This window comes from Brachyhypopomus gauderio, unplaced genomic scaffold, assembly GCF_052324685.1.
Source record: "Brachyhypopomus gauderio isolate BG-103 unplaced genomic scaffold, BGAUD_0.2 sc118, whole genome shotgun sequence".
NCBI lineage: Eukaryota > Metazoa > Chordata > Actinopteri > Gymnotiformes > Hypopomidae > Brachyhypopomus > Brachyhypopomus gauderio.
The window spans coordinates 425,788-449,045 of NW_027506939.1; the positions used below are offsets into that span (position 1 = coordinate 425,788).

Below are 23,258 nucleotides of genomic sequence, written 5' to 3' on the forward strand. Positions count from 1 at the left end.
GCGAGTACACCATTCCGCCACTAGGCGGAGCCAAGAAGTTATCCTCTAGCTATTAACATTCACCTCATGGACTAAAAGGTACCGTGGTCGCCCACACTTACATTAAGTGGTACACTTCTGAGCCAAACGGCACGGCTTTGAAATGGTCTAATGACCGTCTAGCAGGTGAATAGGAGGTGGACAGGAAACTGTGACTCATTCTGGCCCCTTTCTCAGAACATTAACACTCTCGCTGTGTTCCTACCACTTCTGGGCTTCATTATGAATGAGTCACAATCATGTATAATGATTAATTTTAACACTCCAGCTCCAGTGCAAGTCATGAATGAGGAAAATTAAAAGAACCCAGTATTAACAGCAAAAGGATGAAATAAACCACAATAAAATATTAAATGTAACTTACTAGATCTTTATTAAATCGTACAGCTGGTAAAAATTATGATTTAAGGCAGACTAGCAGCATGTATTAGCCACATGATGGACAGTCAGAATAAATACAAGCGTATTGTTTAATTAAAAAAATAGAAAAACGATAAAGCCATAAAGAAAACAACACTGAGCCACTGCAGCTGCGTGTATGAAGGACTGTACTGTACAAACAGTACTGTAACAGATGTGCTATGGCTGTATTCTCTGTAGAGAGAGAGAGAGAGAGAGAGAGAGAAAGAGAAGTAAAAGGTAAAAGAGTAAAGGTAGGGGTAATATTTTTATCCAATTTGTTTTACCTCAATATTGATATAACTGGTAAAGTGTAAAGAACATTTGGTTAAAAGGAAATTGTAAATTATTTCCCAAATAAAGCCTGCTAATATATACTGATCATTTGCATTGTTCAAATGTTCCACCTTGTAACCTTTCAGTGTGTTCGTGATCATGGTTCCAGTCCTGCACTTCCTGTGAGGGAGCTGCTGGTGTCAGAGTGTAGGCAGGGTGTCACGGTCTCTCCAGGACCGCTGCGCTGGGCTGGATTCGAGCAGCTGGTTGTTGGCATCAGAACATGTTGATTGGACTGATAAAAACAGAAGAGAAAATGGCTCGAAACGTGGCCATGCCACTGCAAATCCAACGTATTTGCGAGATCTTTTTAAGCTGCTTTTATGCCAGGCTAGTCCATTACGCAAGTCAGTCGAAACCTGGGTTGGAAGATCTCACCCAGAGAGCATTAGCGCTCGTCTTCAGAACACAGAACCGGCATGTTTAACCCAGTGCATGCTGGGCCACACATGATCCGAGAGAACCCTTTGGCTGGCTGGACAACCAAACCCTCTCCCTGGAGTTTGAACTTGGCTTTCAAGACGTGCTGAGACCTTCAGCTCCAAACAGAAAGGAAGTGGGAACCAACGCAGGATCCTGTGTCAGGCGCATGTCCGAGTCCCGTCTGCCCGACACCAAAGAACCCGTTTCTCATTTGACCCAAAACAGATGGCAATATCATCAGCAAATAAATAAATAAATACAAATTTCCCCCACCCCCTGGAGAGCCCAACCTCCAGAGGACATAAAATCTGTGGATGTGAGAGGGTGATGGGCGGGAGGGCGGAGAGTGAGCAGAGGTAGGCGGAGTTTAGAGTGGAATTGACGGTGAGTGTTGTTTTTCACGCCTTGCTATTGGCCCCCGTGGAGCTGGGTTCCGCCTTCCCATTTCAACCAGTATCTGGCCGAGAAACTGAAGGAAATATCTTTGGGAGGAGGGAGATGTGAGGACTGTGGGTGGAGACCTTGGAGACTGCTGAAGGTCCTGGCAATGGAAGGGTTCCGAAATGCAGTGGTGGGGAGAGAGAGAGGGAGCGAGAGATGGGTGGAGTGAGAGAGGGGTAAGGCCTATGTTGTGGTTTTCACCCTTGGAGAGGAGCAGGTGAGGAGAGAAGCGAGGGATGGAGGAGGAGAGTGGCTACTATGGTGGGCATCACTCCATCTTCTTGGCCCAGGCCATGTCGTCACTGCGGGGCTTCTGTCCCGTAATGAACTCCACCAGCCGCTCCAGCCTCCTCCAGAACCCCAGACAGTCCAGAGGGTAGTTCAGCCACCCTGACATGGAGACGTGGAGAGAGGAGATGTTAGAGAGCTCCCTAAGAAAGCTCCAGGACTGCAGCGGATCGAACCGTGGAGGGAGAAGGAAGACAAAAGACAGAAATAATGATAAAAAAGAAAGCAACAATGCAACCATTAAGATGAAAATGGAAAGCAGAAATACATGTGACTTGACAGCTGGCCTCACTGGTGGACTTGATCCCAGGAGCCCAAGGTCCGCCCCCGGAGCGCACACACACACACACACACACACACACACACACACACACACACACACACACACACACACACACACACACAAGCGCTCGCACGCTGCTGTGAGCTGCTCCACCCACGCCGAGCCCACTGGGGTGTGGTGCTGTGTGTGCGCGTACATCACACACATACACACACAAGCTGATCTGATTCTCAGACCCAATAGATAGTCTTCTTTGATCTCTTACTGATAATGACATCACATACCACAACACACTCCAAGTATACACACACACACACACACACACACACAATGATTTTAATACGGTATAGGGAAATAAATGTATGTTTATCCAAACATTTGTTGAATGAGCCTTGACCTCTAAAGAAGAAAAATAAACGACTTATTCTAATGGCTAACACACGCGTTTCCAGGTTAACACTTAACACAGTACCCCAATACCCAGAACCACAACACAGCCCTCCATGTATCTACATACTGAGAGGATGTACATGGAGACTATGCAACATCTTTATCCAACTGCTGCGGAATGTGTGTGCGTGTGTGTGTGAATGTGTGTCTGCATGCATGCATGTAAGTGTGTTTGTGAGAAGATGTGTGTGAGTGGATGTGTGTGTGAGTATGTATGTCTGCATGCATGCATGTAAGTGTGTTTGTGAGAAGATGTGTGTGAGAGTATGTATGTCTGCATGCATGCATGTAATGGTGTGTGTGTGTGTGTGTGTGTGTGTGTGTGTGTGTGTGTGTGTGTGTGTGTGTGTGTGTGTGTGGGTCCTGCAGTGACCCTCTCGGTGCTGGAGAGCACGTCATTTTGTTTGATTACTCCTCTTTGTCTCCTCGCTCTCTCTCTGTGTGACTCCAAGCAGGCCTGTTTGTTAGCACTGACAGCAGGTTGGCATTAAATATACATGGAGATTGTCAGCTACTGTGGCACACAAAGGCGTGTGGAGGTCCCCAGAGAGCTGATGGTGAGGGTGGAGGAGCACAGACCCTCACTGTGAGCCTCCCCGCTGGGAGGAGGGAGACGGAGGAGGGCAGGGGGAGGAGAGCAGGAAAGAGAGAATTTAAATGTATGAGAATGAGGAAGAAGGAGCGATGAATGAAGAGAAAGTAAAAACAGAGGGATGAGGCAGAACGAGATGAGAGAGAGATGGAGAGGGTTAGGAAGGGTCCTTGCTAATGTCACTCTCCATTCTGCAACCTGGAGTTAGGGAGCTGAGAAAGAGAAGACCTGTCCACACACCCACACACACACCCACACACACACACACACACACACACACACACACACACACACACACACACACACACACACACAGACACACACACACCCACACCCACACACCCCTAAACTGCCTCCAAGCTATTTTTATCCACCCACAACATCTAGTGTCACTGCAGACACTTCTACTGAAAGGAAATTAAATGGTCCCTAAATTACAGCATAGACTTAAGACTAGACATCATTGCTTTAAATAAAATTACATTACTTCCTTTCTAGAAAACTGCCACTAATGAAATGATTGGATAAAGCACACAAACAGCAGCACTGCAATTGTCCAATAAAATATTCCGCGTGGGCGTGTCCACAGAGGGGGGGGGGGGGGGGCGTGTCCGCGGTGGGCGTGGCCGTACCTGTGGTGATGCAGTAGTAGGTCTCGTGAGGGGACACGTGGTGGATGCGGTGATGCTTGCGAGGCAACACTAGGTGGCAGTCCTGCAGCAGGGTGACCCAGCGCGGCAGGCCGAAGTAGGAGTGAGACCACTTGTGGATCTGATTAGTCATGGTGACAAAGACAGCCAGGGCGAAGACGAAGCACTCCCAGGGGTAGGACAGCGCGAGGACGTCTGAGGGACGGAGAGCAGGGGTGGACACACACGTTCAATTATATGCAAATCAAAATAAATGTGTGCTGGTTTTTAATGAGCTGTATTTCCCCTCTGAGTGTTGGGCTGCATCCACAGCGCCCTGCACTCCCTGAACCCTCAAACACTCCCTCACACTTACAGCCGTCCCAGCGCCAACTGGACCGAACACGAACCGGACCGTACACACACACACACACTGGATCATATGCTTGTTCTGTCTAGAAACCTAGTTGTCTCTATCCCATTTTCAGGAACACACACTCATCTCAAGAAGACACACCCAGTCACCCTGCCCTGAACCTCCCTGACAGTGAGGGTGTGTGTGTGTGTGTGTGTACCTGGTGTGTATGAGGAGAACTTGCAGGCCATGTGGAGGAGAGGCAGGATAGTGATCATGCAGTTGTCTCCGTTGGTTTCGATGAAATCGTGCCTGGTGATGGCTGTAGGGTCAATGTGGTGCTCCCGGAAGGGACGGATAAAGGCCTGGACACACGCAGGACAGAGACATGCTGCTAGACTGGAATGAAGACAGACAGACAGACAGACAGACAGACAGGAAGAGAGGAAACCTGGAAAAGCAGGATTACCATATCGCTCTAAACTATACAAACATGACACAGAGAAAAGACGAGTCACTGGACGGTGATGCAGAGGTCTGTGTAAACAACATCTAACACACACGCGTGTGTGTCCACGACAGCCGTGTTCACCTCACACACGTCCACAGCGGAGCAGCCGCAGAACCTCCATATCCATATAGTGGAGAATTTGGAGGGGGAAAAAAAATGTGAAAACCATTAACCAACAGGCAGGCGAGGATGGGGAGAGGGCGGGGCTAAGCGCTGGTGGGCTCCTGTGGTTGGTTGGAGGGGGGGTGTGCGGGACTGATGGCGACTGATAGAGGCAGCCTGGGGCGTCGGCGTTAGCGGAGCCTAATGAAAGAGCGGGGGAAGGCGCGGGCGTGCGAGATAAACCGGCATAAAACAGCACTGCCCCGCCGCTCAGATCCCACATCATGAAAAAGCAGGACCCAGCGGTTCCTGCCAGTCACGCCTGCTACAGCTGCTCCGAGACGGACGCCCGTCTGCGAACGTGCGGGGGTCAGGAAATGAAAGGGGGCGCAAAGAACTGCATAAACGAGAAAGAGGAGGAACACACACACACACACACACACACACACACACACACACACACAGGTCATTTATTTCACGCACACACAAAAAATACAAACAACAATAAAAAACAAAACTGGAATTGTTTGGAGCCACATTACCACAGTGTTTCCAAGGCGAGGCTTGTGTGTGTGTGTGTGTGTGTGTGTGTGTGTGTGTGTGTGAGGCTGGTCATTATCGTGTCTTTGTGGACAAAACTCGATCACACCTATAGCTGAGGGCGGGAGTCTCAGCCCTGCTGGACTCGGGGAAACTATCTGCTAATACTCTGACAATTATCTTCCCTCCGGTTGAGACGCACCCCATCCCCCACCCCCCCCCCATACGGCAGATTAAAGAGGGCTCCTCGCCGCTCCGCATCACTGTGGCAAGCGGGCGGCCCACGAGGGCCCGGCCTCTCCGGCCCTGGAGCAGGGGCGTGGAGGAAAGATCCGTCTCTCCGTTTAATTTGGGGGTTTCTTCCCCCGTTCCATCCCTCACTCCTAAGAGTCTGTTTAATAACGCTCATTAGTGACTCTGCCTCAGTCGGTGCGGCTGTGTTTGAACGCGTGGTCAGAGAGGAGCATACAGCTGTCTGCTAAGTGTCTTTAATCCGCCGGTTAAGAGGCTCCGCGCATGACGCTCGTCCGGGGGCCGTAAATTCTCCCGCTCTTTTTGAAGTCCAACCCTCCCAGGTGGCATATCCTAATTATCCTCCACAACAGAAGGATCGGCAGCGGCCGCTGAGCTGAGGGGAAGCCCCTCCCTCCTGGTCGGGGGAGGGGGGGCGGGGGGGCTGTTTAATGGCCCTGACGGACAGCGATGAAAGCGAGTGCCGGGCATGCGCAGGGAGGCGGGACGTGGCTGGGCTCATGCACGTGCTGCAGGTCACATGGTACCACACAGGACAGCCGTGAGACTTTGTCATGACTGAGGAAGTGATGACGGAGCCTCTTTATTCTCATCACAGAAGGTGTCAGGGTGAAGAGTGCAGAGTCTGGTGTGTACACACCCACCACGTCCATCCCGAGCACTGGGTAGTCCGCTTTAATGCGCAACAGCTCACTTGGGTGAGTCCTTAGGCTCACATAACCCAAACTTTTCCCCACAGAACACGGAGGTCTGGTGTCTGGACGCCGCACTACAGGAGTCACCCACGCCCTACGCCCCCTCCCCTCCGTCCTCAACACAGCGCCCCAAGTCAACCCCGACACAAAAGCACGCCCACATTCCTCACTAAACACCTGTCCGGTGCAGAACTGGAGAGGCAGAAGGCGACCTTTTCTCCGATTGGTCTAGGAAAGGCGACGTTGGCCTGCATTAATTCGAGCCTCCTGGGTGTTCCTGGGCCCTGTGGGGTAGATGGTGGTATGGTGTGTTTCAGCTCTGCGCTCCAGCGAAGCCGCCGTCAACACCCCCGGGACACTCTGGCATTTTCCTTCCTTCAGCCAGAAGCCCAGTAAACCACACCAGACCAATAACACTGCAGCTGCCGTGAAAACTGCACATGGTCATTTGTTAAAATCAAACACACTAATATGCTAAAAGGCCACGGTGGATGTAGATGTGTGTTTGGGGGTACACTGCAGAACGGAAAAGGCACTCCATCAACCCCCGTCCAGGAGACCTGCCCATGTCACCAAGACAGATGTTTAAGTACCTCACTTCTGTATTATCCTCATCAAACCACTGCTCACCAACCTTGAAATAAATGTCAACATCGCTTCTAAAATTATCGGCCAAAAATCACAGCAATACCAGCACAGGCCATAAATCACACAAACACAGGCCAAAAATCACAAAATGTAGTATTGTGGTATGTAGCATGGTAGGCCTACAGTATAAATCATTATTTACTACAAATAATAAATATTACACTAAGTAAAATCAGAAAATACATTTACTATATTGAGTAATAAGGTCTTTGGAAGTTGGAAAGTGTCTAAACGAGCAATTCTCAGTTAAACAGATAAGTTAAATAGAAAGCCAAACTAACAGCATGTTTCTTTTATGGAAAGGCTGAAGAAAACCTCCCCACACTGATAAGCGTCCAGAGCCGGGACACTCCAGCACATCACAGACATGTGCTCAGGCAGCAGGCCACAAATGCCTCCAAACACTTCACCTTTCAAAAATGCAGCCCCCCCCCCCCCACCCTCCACCCCCCACTGTCCTGGTGTTCCTCCAACTTCCTGTGATTTCCTTCATCATTAACAGTTACCAGCCCCCCCCCCTCCCACTGGACCTGCAGTCTCTGATGCTCACAAGTCGGCCAACCGCAACTCGGGAAGCTTCAGGAAGGCCGCTTCTCTCAGTCAACGGTCTGTGGCAGTGAACTGATCTCAGGTCAGCCGCAGGCCGGACACTCACTCACCTTGCCAATGATGGGGATATCCACAGAGCCCCAGGTGTCTGCTCCCCAGTGGACGAGCCCCGAGGCGAAGTCTGCAGTCACGATGCCAGCCACTGGCACGACATCGAGGGAGGAGGAAGAGGAGGAAGAGGAGGCAGAGCTGTTAGTCTGCAATCAGTCTGCCAGTGAATAATACCAAGAACACACTCTCCCTCGGTCAACCTGACGGATATGAACAAGCGTGGCTCCATTTTACTTGATAAAGTAAACACAGGGCTCCTTTTACTACTGTTTACTATATTTGCAGTATCACAATAACAATGATGGTCTCAGCATCTAGCAGTAGAACAGGGAGGAGGGGCTTAAAGGGGCGATGGGGGGTTTTCCCGCCATCACGGCAGTAATGGCGCCGTTTGGCAGGAAGCTCCGCCCATTCGTGCTGGTCTGGTGACGAGGTCGCCTCACTCACCCACGCCGAAGACGATTCTCCAGATGTGCGTTGTGGAGAAGTTGATGAAGAGGAAGACGAAGTTAATGATGAAGAGCGAGAGGCACAAAATTACGCAGATCCACTCCTGCAGACGCTTCCCTGCAAAGAGCACACACACACACACACACACACACACACACACACACACGTATATAAATAACTACACTGTCCTTGGTGTTGAGGTGAAGGCAATATTAAGTCATAATACAGATTAAGTAGTAGGCATGTCTGCATTTATAACCCGTGGACTACATTCATACACAATAACACTACAGCCTGAATTCAGGAGCACAGCGGTGGCTCGTTAAGGGAAGCGTGGTTCATGGGTCACACACATTAGCAGTGTGAGTTCCAAAATAGCAGCAGACAGCATCGCTCAGACCTGGGAAAGGTCGTCAGGGTCAAGAGACCAGAGATGTGCGCGCGCGTGTCCCATTATGGTGAGAGCTCAGGAGTAATCGTCTGGATGAAGACATGTTGTAGAGTGAGCTCGGGGTCGTGACCTCCAGCGACAGCCATGTGGACCTAACACAGCTAAAAACATCCAGGTCAGGCCTAAGGGCGGGACAAGCCTGGCGTGGCCTGGGCCGCCATACCGCCCAACCATGTGACCCAGCGGCCAGAGGGAGAGAGAGATGGAGGGGGGGAGAGAGAGACTGCACTACTGCATTATTTAGCCCAGCTCTCCTGGCCACCACACACTGAACCGAGGTCCATCTCTCCATCCCTTCACACCTCCATCACCTCATACCATCACCTCATTTTCATTCGTTTGCATATTCAGCTTTCAACTGCAGGAAACCATTCTGTCTCTCCTACTCTTCTTCCTTCCTCCCCCCGGTTCCACAGAACCACAGAACCGGGTCTGAAGCGGCACGGTGGAAGCAGCTCGCTTAAAACTTTAATGCCATTCGAGGATGCGCCTGAGAAGATGTGGAGATGGAGGAGTTTGAGGAGATTAATGACCGTCTCCATGGGCCACCTTACACCAAGCACCCGAACAAAGACCCACACACACACTCCACGATCACCTTACACATCTTCACAAGGATATCCAGCGAACCCTCCACCTGAGAATGGAGTCACCTGACCCCGTGTCCCACAGTGTGTGCAGAGGTCCACCGAGACACCTGGTTCCGACTCCACCGGCCTCCGCCTTCTGCCACGCCACACCCGGACACTGCCTTCCCGGGCCCTGCCCTTCAGAGATCACGTTCTTCTCACACCGTGACACTGAAACGCCGCGTCTTCATCAGATATGTGTGAGCTGGAGTCAGTCATGCGTGAGGATCAGAGCACTGACAGCGTTAGTCAAGGGTGAACACACACACTCGTCCACGTGTAACGACCAGCAGAAGGGCGGGTGTTGAAGGCAAGGAATGACGTTGAACACACCCCGACGCACGGACGAAAGGGCGATATTACAGTCGGGCAGGACGTGGGATACACCAGGGGGCAGAGGTGCCATCTCACACACCTCCAGGACTGGCAGAGTATTTAGACACACCAGAAACGAAAAGGCCATTTTATTGCTCGTCTGCTCACCAACCGTCTAGTGTCTCCGTCTCTCTCTCACACACACAGACAGACACATGCGCATGTGTAGCAGGGGGCTGCTGTCAGGTGATCAGCGTCAGTGGCTGGATCCTGGTACTCCCCCGGTGAGGGCAGAAACTGGGCCAGGCCTCAGCAGAGCCGCCATCTCCATCTCCATCTCCACCTCCACTGTCCCGCGCGCACAGCCAGAACCGCCGGCCCTCTGGCCGCCGAGCCGGGCGCTCATTAATACAGTCCTGACAACAACGCCTTTCCCAGAAACCCCCCGCACCAATCGCTCACGCCGCCCGCCCCGCGCAAGGAATTAACCTGGGAGCGTGTGGGGGAGGGGCGGGGGCGGGGGCGGGAGGATGAAGGGGGTGCTAATAGGCTGAAATTAATCAACGACGGCTGATTCGACGCAGAGGGGAAGCAGGCGTGCCAAACAACATCCTGTGAATGCTAATGGACCCGCTCCACTCCTGCAGGCTCCCCAAGCAGGCCCAGACACCCCGACACCCCGACACCCCCCACGGCCAGCCCTGGGACACGCTCCCGTTACGAGCACCAGAAACTGCTACCTTGAACTGGGGGGTGGGGGACTCTACTCCCCCAGCAGTTTTGGAAACGTAATAAATTGTTAGATATTTTGCAAACTGCTTAAACACAGGCAGTAATGAATGTGATGTGTACGAACGTTGCAGGAGTGAGGCGAGGCCAGCGGGTGAATATCTTCACGTTATCTCAGCGGGGTTAAAAGGACATCAGGAGAGAGTGAGAACAGCGAGGTGCTCTGTGTCCAGAGGCGAGCTGTGTGTGTGTGTGTGTGTGTGTGTCCATTCTGAGTCAACAAAGGGCTCCTTTCTTCTGATGGAGCGCCATGTCTTGGTGGTACAGAGGAGTGCGAGACCCTCCTGCCTGTCCTGGTCCCGCTGGCCACAGGCCTTCTCACCCCCACCCTGAGCAAATGTTCCGTCCCGGGGGACTACGGTCAGTGTGGAGGCACAGAAAACCAGAAGTGGCAGTGGGGGTGTGGTATGAGGAAGAGGAGGGAGGAGGCAGTGGGGGGTGGGGTATGAGGAAGAGGAGGGAGGAGGCAGTGGGGGGTGGGGTATGAGGAAGAGGAGGGAGGAGGCAGTGGGGGGTGGGGTATGAGGAAGAGGAGGGAGGAGGCAGTGGGGGGTGTGGTATGAGGAAGAGGAGGGAGGAGGCAGTGGGGGGTGTGGTATGAGGAAGAGGAGGGAGGAGGGAGTGGGGGTGTGGTATGAGGAAGAGGAGGGAGGAGGCAGTGGGGGGTGTGGTATGAGGAAGAGGAGGGAGGAGGCAGTGGGGGGTGGGGTATGAGGAAGAGGAGGGAGGAGGCAGTGGGGGGTGTGGTATGAGGAAGAGGAGGGAGGAGGCAGTGGGGGGTGGGGTATGAGGAAGAGGAGGGAGGAGGCAGTGGGGGGTGTGGTATGAGGAGGAGGAGGGAGGAGGCAGTGGGGGGTGTGGTATGAGGAAGAGGAGGGAGGAGGCAGTGGGGGGTGGGGTATGAGGAAGAGGAGGGAGGAGGCAGTGGGGGGTGTGGTATGAGGAGGAGGAGGGAGGAGGCAGTGGGGGGTGTGGTATGAGGAAGAGGAGGCAGTGGGGGTGTGGTATGAGGAAGAGGAGGGAGGAGGCAGTGGGGGGTGGGGTATGAGGAAGAGGAGGGAGGAGGCAGTGGGGGTGTGGTATGAGGAAGAGGAGGGAGGAGGCAGTGGGGGGTGTGGTATGAGGAAGAGGAGGGAGGAGGCAGTGGGGGGTGGGGTATGAGGAAGAGGAGGGAGGAGGCAGTGGGGGTGTGGTATGAGGAAGAGGAGGGAGGAGGCAGTGGGGGGTGTGGTATGAGGAGGAGGGGGGAGGTGGAATTCACCTGATCAGAACACACACCAGTCACAGGCATGATCCTTTTATCCCATCACAGTTCACAACTCAACTTGGGACACAAATGCACGCACGTACGTACGCACGCACACACACACAAAGACAAAATATGCATCAATTTTGTTTCTTGCTGTATATAAAATAAAATAAATAATTAATTTTAAAATGCGGCAGGATTCAGGCACAACGACTGCAAAGGCCAAAGCAGGAGCGTCTGCCCCCTGTACTGGTCAGTGCTGAACCCGGGACTACATGCTCTGCTGTCTAATGGGGGCAGAGGGAGAGGGTGTGTGTTTACACTGGCCTACTGATGGCAAGAAATAGCAGGCCAGAGAGTCATAGTGACACACACACACACACACACACACACACACACACACACACACACACACACACACACACACACACACACACACACACACACACACACCTCTCTTGTAAAACATATTCAAGGTCAAAGCACACACTGTTTTGGGCAAATGACTGAACTGATATGACTTGTCACGAGGTTGTTTTCGTGCCTTCATGAGACTGTGACTGTTGCGTTTATATCTGGACTGTTGTCCCCGTCCAAGTCCAACTTAACGGGCTGTGAAGTCAGAGTTCATGTCTGGTGAAGTGTGAGGAGTGGCTGTAACTAACAGGGAGAGTGGAGCCCATTTTACAATATTAAAAACCTCAGAGTGGAGCCACTTCCCTGAAAGGCTGCACTAAACCCAGAGCTGATGAAGAAACGTGCTGAGTGGAAAGAGCTGAAATGGATTCAGATAATAGTAATTATACAGGGTCTTCGTCAGGCGCCAGTCCCAACAGCCACAGCGCCACCCGAAGAGCCCGGCAGAGAGACAGGAGCCGCCATCAAATATTGATACCAGGCTGTGTGGCTGCTGCACTCAAAAGTTGCCCTAGTCCACCTGTGTGTATGTGTGTGTGTGTGTGTGTGTGTGTGTGTGTGTGTGTGTGTGTGTTTGCGCGCGTGTGTGTGTGTGTGTGTGCGCGTCCCTGTGAGTGTGTGCATGAGCACAAGTGATGTATGTACACAGAATTTCAGAAAATCTATGTTGAGTACGTCTAGGCTGGTGTAGTTGACTCAGAGTGTGTGTGTGTGTGTGTGTGTGTGTGGGAAGTGAATTATTACGCAAGTACCACTGTGTACAGGGCTTGAGCTCCTAATGCGTTTAGTTGCCTGGTGTGTGTATAACAGGTGGATGATGGGTGGAGCAGGTGGAGGCTGCACACTCTAGCCTCCAGTGTGTGAAGCACCCTACAGCAACCGCGCCGGACAGAGAAAACCTCCCTGACCCCGGTCTGACCCTGTGCCTCCATAACACAATCACTAGTGGCCCGGGTCGCCCGCCCAGCTCAGGTGTGTAGAGACCAGTTAACTGACCAGATGGGTCCTGAACCCATGACCTGTTGACCTTGCGGTCAAGTGTCCAGAGGTGTCCAGTGGGTGGGCCGATCGTGGCACGGGCCTTTCGAGGATGAGCACGGCTAAATTATTCAACAGCCTTTGTCGGCCCTGGTCGGGTCTACAGCGCAAACGCGGAACGGAAAGATGAGGAACGCAAAAGTCAGCAGCCTGGTGCTGCCAGGGGGCGCCAGAGAGCGTGCGGTGAACCAGCGTGTACCTGCACTGAGCAGGACAGAGAAGCACACAGCCTGCTCAGATAAAGGTTATGTGTTACTGCGGTGTGGAGGTCTCCACTGGCCTATAAATAAAACCTACACTGGGAGGCGTTCCATGGCGATCTGAGGAGAAGCACCGGTAAACAGATGTGCCGTCCAGCGCCTCACCTCGGTCTGCTGCTGGGGAAGACGGCCTCCTTCAAAACAAACTTTTTGAACTTCACTTTCTTTTTGAACAGTCTTTTGGAGAGCCATAATGTCCCGCCCGCATCCACCCTCCAAAGCAGCAGCGGTCGCCTTCCTGCCCACCGACGTAGGGCATAACAGCAAACAAAGGAAGAAAACCCCAAACAGAGAGGTTGTTCTGCAGTAACTGCGGCCCTGCTGTGCCAGACATGGACACTGTTGACCACACCAGGCAGAACCTCCACCCACAGCACAGGGAACTCAGCTTCAGTGTGGAAGATTGAACTTTGCCCTCTGACCTTTCCTCTCTATTTCAATGACTTGAAGCGTAGGGGTTAAACAGAGGGTCAGCTTCAGGACAAACTGACCTCTTCCAGATGGCCACGTGACTTCATCCACCTGTGGCTTCAGCAAGCGGAAGAAAATAGTGTCAAAAACAAACACCAGAGTGGAGAAGTGGCAGGCACGCAGTAGTGGGCCAGAATGTGTGCTAGCACTAAACCCTCATACAGGGACGTTGGTCTGCAGACTGATGCTGTAACCCGGTAACCTACAGATCAAACGGTGTCGACCCAACACCGAGACCGAGTTAACGGCAAAGATTGTGGACATGAACACCAGCCGAGCAGGGCAACTTGATCTACTGGTGTAACAGCAGATGGATTTACCCCCTCCTGTCCCTCACACAACAATGTCCAGAGAGAGAGACAGACACAGAGAGACAAGGAGCAGGACAGAGAGGGACAGAGAGAGAGGTGGTGTCCCACTCATTATATTGATGAGCAGAGTGTGTGCTTCTCCGTGGTGGTGCTGTCGCCTTACGCACGGGTGACGCCGCCCACAGCCCCAATGTGTCCAATCAGGTGCTCCGGAATGCACGTGCACACACACCAACAAACACAAAGCAGCCCAAGCGGCCTATGAAACACGTTTTAGACAGCACAGTTGTCACACTCGTCTAGGGCTCTGTCCTTAAGGGCTACACAGCACAGGCAGTAAAGCCCCGCGCAGCCCAGGAACCGAGGACCTTAGCCATGGCGGTCTCCCAAAAGTAGCACAGCACCCTGGTGCTTTGAAAGTGCGAGATACAGACAGGTTCAGATCAGACAGCCTGCAGAACACAAGAAGCCTCGTTCCCAAGGCCTGCCACACACATCCATCTCCTAGTGACACTTCAGCAAGGGCCGGGGCGTGTTAGGGCGGTGCCAAGAGTGTGTGCTTAAATGCACGTGCCATATCAACCAGACCAGCAGCCTCAGGTCTGGCTACCAAGAATAAGCTAGTCATCCAGCCCCCTGACAGCTGTGGGAAGCCCAGCTATGCTCATACAACCATCTCACCCTCAGTCCCATGTCGTCGACTGCGACAGGCATTTCCACTTCAACTTATTAACCCTGTAATACTCTTCTCCGCGGCTCCCCTCTCCCCAAAGTCATTAACAAACTGTGTTCCATGGCGTCACATGCTTACAACTGCCTGGCGCACATGAAACAAGTGATCAGTGGTGCTTCTAATGGCATTGTGTATTGACGCACGTTTCACTTTAGACTTGGTTGGTTTCTTGACCTGCTGTGTATGGCTTTGGTCCCTGGAGATCAGACGAGGTATCTGAGGACAGGAGCGCAGATAAACTCGCCTTGGTTGGTTTCCCAGTGACTCGACCGAGCAGAGACGTGTTCAACGTGACCGCCCGGTCCCTCCACAGGCACTTCCCATCGACAACCCGCCAGCTGACATGTGTTAACTAAATAAGCACTTTGCTTGCTGAAGGCAAATATGCTTTTAGCAAAAAAAAAAAGAAAAAAGTGGCAACGACCATGTCCTGAATTTCAAATGCTACTCTGGGGTAATTTGGGGCAATTTAGTGAAAGCCCCGACACGAACGCCCAAGCGTGCACAAAGTGCATTTTTAGTTATAAGGGTGTAAGCTTCTCGGATCTCCTCAATGTAACTGTGCGTTTGTATGCAAGTTTGTCTATGCAAGTTGCATCACATATTGGCTCCTCGTTACACACCGAACTCGATCTTGATCTCAGGGGAACTAAAACTTTGCCAGTTTAACAGAGAGACGGTGTTACAGCCGTGCGTTACTCTGGCCTTTGCCTAGATTTGATTTTTTAGCTGTAGCGACACGCTCGCATGCTGCAGGACACGGAGCTGCAGGACCAGAGCCGTGGTCTTACCCGGGGAGTAGAGCGTGGCGAGCTGCCGGGCCCCGGCGTGCTGTGGCCCCCACCGCGGGGCGCTGCTGCGGGCCGCCGCTCCGTGCTCGTTCCCGTTCGGATCCTCCTCTGCCATAGATCGGTGTCTGATCTCTGTTTCTGACAGCACTGCTGCCGCCATTCTCCCTCGGAAACTATTTTTTTCACCTAAAATGCATAAACTGTTGCGATGTGAGCGGTGATTAAACGTGGGGACTGATCGGTGTCGTGTTGGGCGACACGCCTCCGCTCGCGCGCGACGTGCGCCTGCCTACCAACACCCGGAACTACAACAGCGGCGCGCGAGGTGGTCAAGGAAAACAGTGTTTTCACTTTTGTATATTTTAGTAGAGTTTTATCAAATCGGTGTGTGGGGGGAGGAATACCAACGTCTGAACACACATGTTTCAGTTAATAAAACTGTCCAGTGGTTAGCAGGTAAGAGAAGATTTCAGAAAACTTAAGTCTGGTGAGTTTGTGTTTAGGGATGGTCTTAAAAGTTTCAATATTAAAGTGGAGGAGAATACGATAATGATTTAAATATCATTAAGATGTATACAATTTAGAAGCTTGCTCGGTATTTCAACTGGTACTTGAACTTGATTTTTTAAAGATTTTGATATCCTGAGTATTTCGTTAATACTTTAACAACTGTCTACTACAGTCTCTACACTTTCACAATTACTGTAAAATATGGACGGCCCCTTACACTGTTGGCGCGTCAGCGATCACAATTTGTATTGATTCCCAGCCAGAAATTAAACGTACTGCCTCAGAACATCTCGTTAAAATAGCTGCATACCCCGCGTTTCTTCACGTCTTGTTCATGACGCTAAAATGTTGTGTGTAATACTAAAACCCTCTGCAATGCTCAAGTTAAAATGACGCCTACAAATGAGCGTTAAGGTTATATTTCCCATAATGACATTTGAAGCCCCCCGTAGACAAGTGGTGGCTCATTCTCTAGGCCTACGTGTGTGTGTGTGGACATGAGGGGTTTAGTTTGCGCACTCACACCCTTTAACATGAAGAATACCCCCCAATGAAGACCTACGAGCAAACAGCTAGACAGGCCAGCTTTCTACAACTCATTAAACATGAAGACAGCTCTGAATAAACATTTGGTGAAGTTGAAATACAGTGCAAAAAGCCTGCGGGGGCTGTAAAGATGTAAATATTTTTTTAAATAACGGGCTCTTGATTCTCACCAATTTTTCATCAGGTTTTAACAATTCTTAACAGTTTCGTCTTCGTATCACATTTTGGGGGGGTTTTCAAAACAGAACACAGCAACAAATTGGACAACAAATTACTGGTGAATTGTGAAGCGGTATGGAGCGTGTTTCTTACCCGGTACGGGGAAGAAAAAAAACATGAAGTAAAAACCGTGTTCTTCCTTTTGTTCCTCTCTTCTCATGTCAGATGAGCAGGACATCTTCCGTCTTCTTGAAGAAACGTCTGTGTGCAGAACGATGTTAAGAGAAAGAATCTTGGTCCACTACCCATAAAATACACGCTCAATTCATGACGCTTTTTCTGTGTGTAAAGTTTTCCATAATCTTTTAATTATTTTTCTGTGTGCTTATCCTTTTTACTTAATTTTACATTCATTCTTTGTGAGACCAGTTTAAGACTTTTCCGCGATGGCCATTTTACAAATACAGCAGGAAAGCATTATGCTGTTGGAGTGATATTTGTAGACAAATACACGTGTCCGTTTCGTTCTCAATATATCCTTTTGTTTCAGTTAATCTATATATGAATATTTCAGAGGACTCACAGCAGGTGTTAAGTGTTACTACTAGATTTCTGTTTTTATAACATTTGACATTTACACAACATATGAGGCTCCAGAACCTCAACATTTCACACATTTGAAAAGCCTGGATGATTTATTCATATATACATTCCACCGAGCATTTTGGTGACAAACCATAAGGATTAGATTAAATGAAATGGCTCCATTTGGAAAAATCTTTCCCCTGCTCATTAAAATCATTTCTCTGTATTAATTATTAAATATTTTAGTAGCATAAAAATAGAACATTTCACACTACATGGAGCAGTGAGGAAAAAAATGCTTTATTCAATTAAATTATTTAGTCTAAATTGAACCTGTTGGAAACACAAGCAGACAAATAACATGTTGAAAATAACAACTCCAGTTATCACAGTAGGCCCAGTCTTCATTTGTATGATATTAACTCATCTTATATCAACATCTAGGCTTACGGTCTGCTTTTAATTATGGTTTTGGAGTTCATGGTGAGTCTATACCCCTGTTCTTAGTGTACTGATTTGTTTGGGTCATGTTGCAGTATAGTGATGCCAACTGGTACTGCAGTGTCTCACACTGTTTAAATATACAGATGATATTAAAGCAGAAACTGGAGCGTGGACTAAGGCTGTTAGTTATAAGGGTCGTGATCTACTGGCCTCAAACTATAATACAGCAGCAAGCTAAATGCATCATAAATGGGGAAAATTTGACTCAACTCTGCAACTCTTGATTCCAGTTTTAAAACAAGAGCTAAAGTAGTGTGAGGTCATGTTGTAGGCTAGGTCACCCTCTTTAAAATATGACTATTTATTAAGACACTGACCTTTATTTCACACCTGTACCCAAATATCCTCAGTTCATGCTGAAACGGCAGCCAGTGTCATTTTCCTGCGGATTAACGCCGGTTTGTTAGTCTCTGTGTACCCGGCAGGTCTCTGAGAGGGCTTATGATACACGATACAAACATGCGCCTTATTCAGCATGTTCTGGGCCATGTTAGCCCACACTGCTCCATCACCCATGGTGAAGGGGGTGAGGAGGAGAGAATGGGTCTAGAACAGGAGGTGGAGGACCGAGTCTTCAGGACAGACACCCTGCAACCGCAGGACCGTAGTGCAGTCTCGGACGCCACAATGAGCTTTCAGGACAACAGAGAAAATGCACACCTTTTGTTCAGGATTCATTTATCTGTTTATTTTCAACTGTACTAGTTTTATTGCAATCTGGTTAATTCACATTTAAAAAGCAGACATCATCCAGTTGAACTGAAATCGATGATATTCATTTTTACAACAACCATAAGGCCCATGAACTGGAAAATCCCATCAAAACCATTACATTTTTGTGTCAATGTATATGTTTTTTGTCTTTTTTTACTGTAATTAGAAAAAAGAAAATATATAACAATAATAATAGAAAGAAAAAAGATTTTACGACTGGCAAGCATTCACATGACAGCACAAGTACCTATTTACTGCAAGAAATAAAGGTACAAAAACCAGGAGGGCTAAAAAAAAATGCATTAAAGGAAAAAATGGCACCTATGAAGTTTTACACAATAAGCAACAGAGGACAAGGTAAGTGAAGCATTTCTAGAGACTAAAATCAGAAACAGAGGTCCTTCTTTTCTTCCATTTTTTTCTTTTGTTCCCCAAAAAAAGAGAAAAAAGAAAAAGAAAAAGAATCGGGGAACACACAAACGGGAAGCAGGGACGAGAAGAAATACTGCACGTAGAATACCTTTTTCTCTCCTTCATCTCCTGTCTCTCCTTCGCTTTTCTTTTTTAATAGCATATGCCATTAATATTCCACCCCCACCGTCTGTAATAGCTGTGCCTGGTGGTGGAATCGTTAGAGTTTTACATGTGAGTAGCAAATGACACTTTGATTGGCTGTGATGTTGAAATGGTCCTCCCCCACTGGGCCCGGGTCGGGGTTCTGGGCTGAACCGGGAGTCCTGCGGGGCCTGGTCTCACTGCGCGTGCTGGCTCAGTGTGTGGTTCTGCACGGGAAGAGAGGAGAACACATGAGGAGAGAAATAATAAGCTTCGGGCCCACACCTCCACCCCCTCCACCTTCTCCATCCCCCCCACCCTCTCTGCAGCCACCCGTCAGGCCTCTCTGTCCACTTTGGGAGCAGCACCCCCTCTTTGATAAGGGAGGACCTGTTCAGTACCCACGTCCACACCCCTCACCATTCCAGCGTTTCTCTTTTCTTCCGTTACCTTTTTAAAAACCCTTTTCTCCTTGTCTTTATGGTATACAGATTCACACACACACACACACACACACACACACACACAATCTTAACATATCGATATTGTTATTCATCTCACTCAGAAAAGCATGAAAACGCATCAGATTTCTGTAATATTTGCTTTGTAATATTTGCAGTTCTTCTCATCCAAACAATGCTTTGTTGATTGAGATCTCCTTGACGATGCATATTACTGACTATTAAATACAACACTTGCATTGAAAATCTCATACGCAATTCCTCTGAAGACAGAGATGTTAGACACTAGGTAGAAATGAATCTGATGCATCACAACCTCGTGACACCCGCACAGACGTTCGTGTGACGGCAATGAGGCAGGCCCGCCGGACGCCTCTTTGAAGACGGCCGTCCGCTGCGAGTGCGGAGGGTTAAGCTCTAATAAGAGCAGATATTCAGGAGCTCAGGGGGCGCTGTGGCAGGGAGATTCCTCTCCAGCTGCGCTTTCCCTGTGCTTCTCCCCGGACTGTAAACCCAATTCCCAGAGAAGAGTGCACAATCACACCCCCCTCCCCCCTCCTCCAAAGCTGCTTTTGCAGATTAATCTCTCCAAGAGAGATATGCTGGGCTTCACGCCCCAATATGAGGGGACCAAAATAAATAAATAAACAAAAAAATATATAAAAAAATAAAAATCCAGGAATGGGGTGGGTGTGGGGGGTTTGGCCATGAGGGATTAAACATGGTTTCTCGTTGATAAATACTTCCTCTTATTCTTCGGCTCTTATCTGAGGGTGCATATTTTTGCAAACGAGTGCTGGTGGAGAGGCTGTTTGGTTTCAGAGGAGGACCAGGCTGCTCTTCAAACCTTAGAGAAGAGCACGGAGCCTCGTAGGCCACACTGAATTCTTTCTTTCTTTCTCTTGCTTTCTTTCTTTCTCATCTTCCTCTCACCCCTTTCTCTTCTCCTGCCCCTCCCGCTCAGATGAGAGACGTGCGTGGGAGGAGGGCTCTCTAGCGAGGAGGTGCGGCTCTCTGGGAGCCACTGACCCCATTATGAGAGCAAAGCCACTCTTCAGAGCGGCGCGGAGCTGCCTGTGCTACCACCCCCCCGCCAGCAGAGGTCAGCCTTGCCTCTGACTCCACTTCGGTTCCCTCGCGACGGCCACAACATGGAGTGAGGAAAGACGGACAAAAAACACAGAGCTGGAGCCACTTGGACAAAAAGCAAACAGATCTTGTCGTCCACTTTCCTTTGTAACCAGCCACCGAAACAGCAGTGTGATGTTATTAAACACAGAAATACTGCTTTAGCTTAGAGGTTTTGCAATAGAATATTTACTGCATATCCATGCGTGTGTATCATATTGTAAATAACTATGACATTCAATATTATCTTGCGTATGTGTGTGCACAGCCGCAGTATTCGTGTGTGTGTGTGTGTGTTCTTCTCCCCGAGGTGCAGTGCCTTGTGTGGAGCACTATTGATCTGGAGGAGGAGCTACATGCTCTCTGGGGCCCAGAGCTGCAGTGGCCGGGCAGAACCTGCACTGTATGTCTGGAGGGCTGGAGAGACCCAATGAACACACTGCACTTCTCTCTTGCTCTCTCCGTCTCACACGTATATACCTCATGGCACAGCGAACAGACTTCTCACACACACACACACACACACACACACACACACACACACACACACACACACACACACACACACACACACACACACCTTGGCATTGCTGCTGACTATCTGAAACGCACATCCCATCACACCTCACCTCCTCGTGCTCTGCAGAGACACACACACATCCCCGGGTCTCACGTGGGCACCCACGCCAACGCTACACACATCCGAGTGGAACGTGGCATCACCTCGCCCTCGCCACGGCTACGGCAGCGAGCACGCCGTTGCGCTTGTTTAAATTAGTTAATCAGTGTGTTGGAACACACGTTTTCGGCGGAGTCGCAGTTTGTGCTCTTCATTTGCGCGCGTCGTCGGGGGCAGCGGTATTGATCACGCCGCAGGCGATCGATCGCTGGAATGGTGTGTGTCTCTGAATCTGATAATGACTCGCAGTATGACATCAGTGCAATGCAGCTGTAATTGATATATTCTCAGAGAGAGCCAGAGAGAGAGAGAGAGAGAGAGAGAGAGAGAGAGAGAGTTTAAACAGTCCTGAAAGAGCACTAGGCCCCTCTCTCAACTCAAAAACATTCAACAAATTCCAACATCCAACACTCAAAATATCTCCATGTCTACACAAGGTCCTACCCAGCAAAAGCATCTTTCTCTAGGCCAGATCCTGTCACAGAACAGGAGATGCAGATATTCAGACAGCACAAACAGGTCTCCTGTCCAGAGACTGTGTTTAGTCTGAGAGGCTACCTGTCGTAAGGCCGACCTTCTCCACCACCACCACCCAAACTTGCCTCCGCCCCCCCCCCACCACCTTACTGAATCCTTGGACAGGCTACTTTTGACGGGAGGAGGTGGCGCACCAGTCGGAACAGCCTGCCTGGTCGTCCTCCCTCGGCCCGCCGCTGGGGTAGGGGGGAGGGTGTGCGGTTTGCAGAACAGCCCCTCAGAGCTCAGTCAATATCTACGCTGTCATTGTTTTCCTAAACTGGTTATAAAAGAGAGGCTAAATCCTGCAGAGCTGTGCACTCCTGGGAAATATCGCCCAGTCCCATTACAAATGCAGACCGCCAGGCTGCTACACCCGCACAGGGGTGGGGGGGAGAGGGAGGGGGGCAGAGAGGGAGAGAGGGAGAGAGGGAGGGGGGCAGTAGAGAGATAAAGGAAAATCAAATCTGCGTTTCCCAACACTGCCTCCTTTCACACACAGAGCATGTACACATAGCCGGACCAGAGCTGCTGTCATGTCACTTTCAATCAGTGAGTGTGTGTGTGTGTGTGTGTGTGTCTGCCGCAGGGCCCCTGGCTCCTGGCTCTGGTGTGCCCTCTGGGGACAGTGCAGTGTCGGTGAGACTGTAATGTGTTGGCTAGCTCTTTTGAAACAAAAGAGTGTGTGTGTGTGGGGGGGGACGACGACAGAGAGAGAGAGAGAGAGAGAGAGAGAGAGAGAGAGAGAGAGAGAGAGAGAGAGAGAGAGAGAGAGAGAGAGAGAGAGGTGAGAGAGAGAGAGAGAGAGAGAGAGAGAGAGAGAGAGAGAAGAGAGAGAGAGAGAGAGAGGTAGGTGAGAGCAGGCAGTATACTGGTTGCATAGTAGATATCATCTAAGGAGTTGCTGGTCTAGTGGAGCATTAGTTGCCTTCTCAGTTTACTCAATCTCTGACTGGACTTTGCTGTCTATAACCTGTATAACAGTGTGTACACACACACACACACACACACACACACACTGTTTTGATTAGATCCTCCATTGCATCCACACTATAAGCCTAACAGTGTGCCCCTCATGACTGAAACCTACAACTCCAACACTAACACTATAAATGCAGCTCCACTGGCAACACTTTAACTAGAACACTAACACACTGACCAAAAAACCCCACACACACATTTCCACATGATGGTGTTTGGAGTCTGGACATCCACTGGAAGGAAACTCTGAAAGCTCTGGCTGGACAGAGGACATGTGTGCATGCGTGTGTGTGTGTGTGTGTGTATTCACCACCCTGATGCAGGCCTGCCACTCTCTGCTCCGTTTTTAAACACAAAATGAAAAATCACCTTT

The 23,258-nt window shown here is 50.0% G+C and overlaps 1 protein-coding gene across 3 annotated transcripts; it reads right to left on the bottom strand.

Annotated features, from left to right (window-relative positions):
- Positions 1-388: 388 nt before the first annotated feature.
- On the bottom strand, positions 389-17,021 carry peds1a (plasmanylethanolamine desaturase 1a). 3 transcript variants are annotated; one of them, XR_013125933.1, is made up of 7 exons: positions 15,548-15,858; positions 8,091-8,210; positions 7,643-7,734; positions 4,456-4,600; positions 3,884-4,096; positions 846-2,028; positions 389-633 (listed from the first exon to the last, which is right to left on the bottom strand). XR_013125933.1 is itself a non-coding variant. In XM_076993632.1 (6 exons), exons 1-6 carry the CDS (start codon positions 16,998-17,000, stop codon positions 1,907-1,909), a joined length of 777 nt encoding a protein of 258 aa, XP_076849747.1. In that variant the 5' UTR covers positions 17,001-17,021; the 3' UTR covers positions 389-1,906. The 3 variants fall into 3 exon arrangements, 2 of the variants coding, with proteins under 2 accessions (XP_076849747.1, XP_076849746.1); XM_076993632.1 differs by lacking the exon at positions 15,548-15,858 and adding an exon at positions 16,916-17,021 and having other exon boundaries at positions 389-2,028; XM_076993631.1 differs by having other exon boundaries at positions 389-2,028.
- Positions 17,022-23,258: the final 6,237 nt, after the last annotated feature.

Coding starts and splice junctions, on each gene's coding strand:
- peds1a (XM_076993631.1), bottom strand. CDS start 15,707: ATGGCGGCAGCAGTGCTGTCAGAAACAGAGATCAGACACCGATCTATG. Junction 7,735..8,090: donor GAGAATCGTCTTCGGCGTGG/GTGAGTGAGGCG, acceptor ATGTCGTGCCAG/TGGCTGGCATCGTGACTGCA. Junction 4,601..7,642: donor ATATCCCCATCATTGGCAAG/GTGAGTGAGTGT, acceptor GCGTGTGTCCAG/GCCTTTATCCGTCCCTTCCG.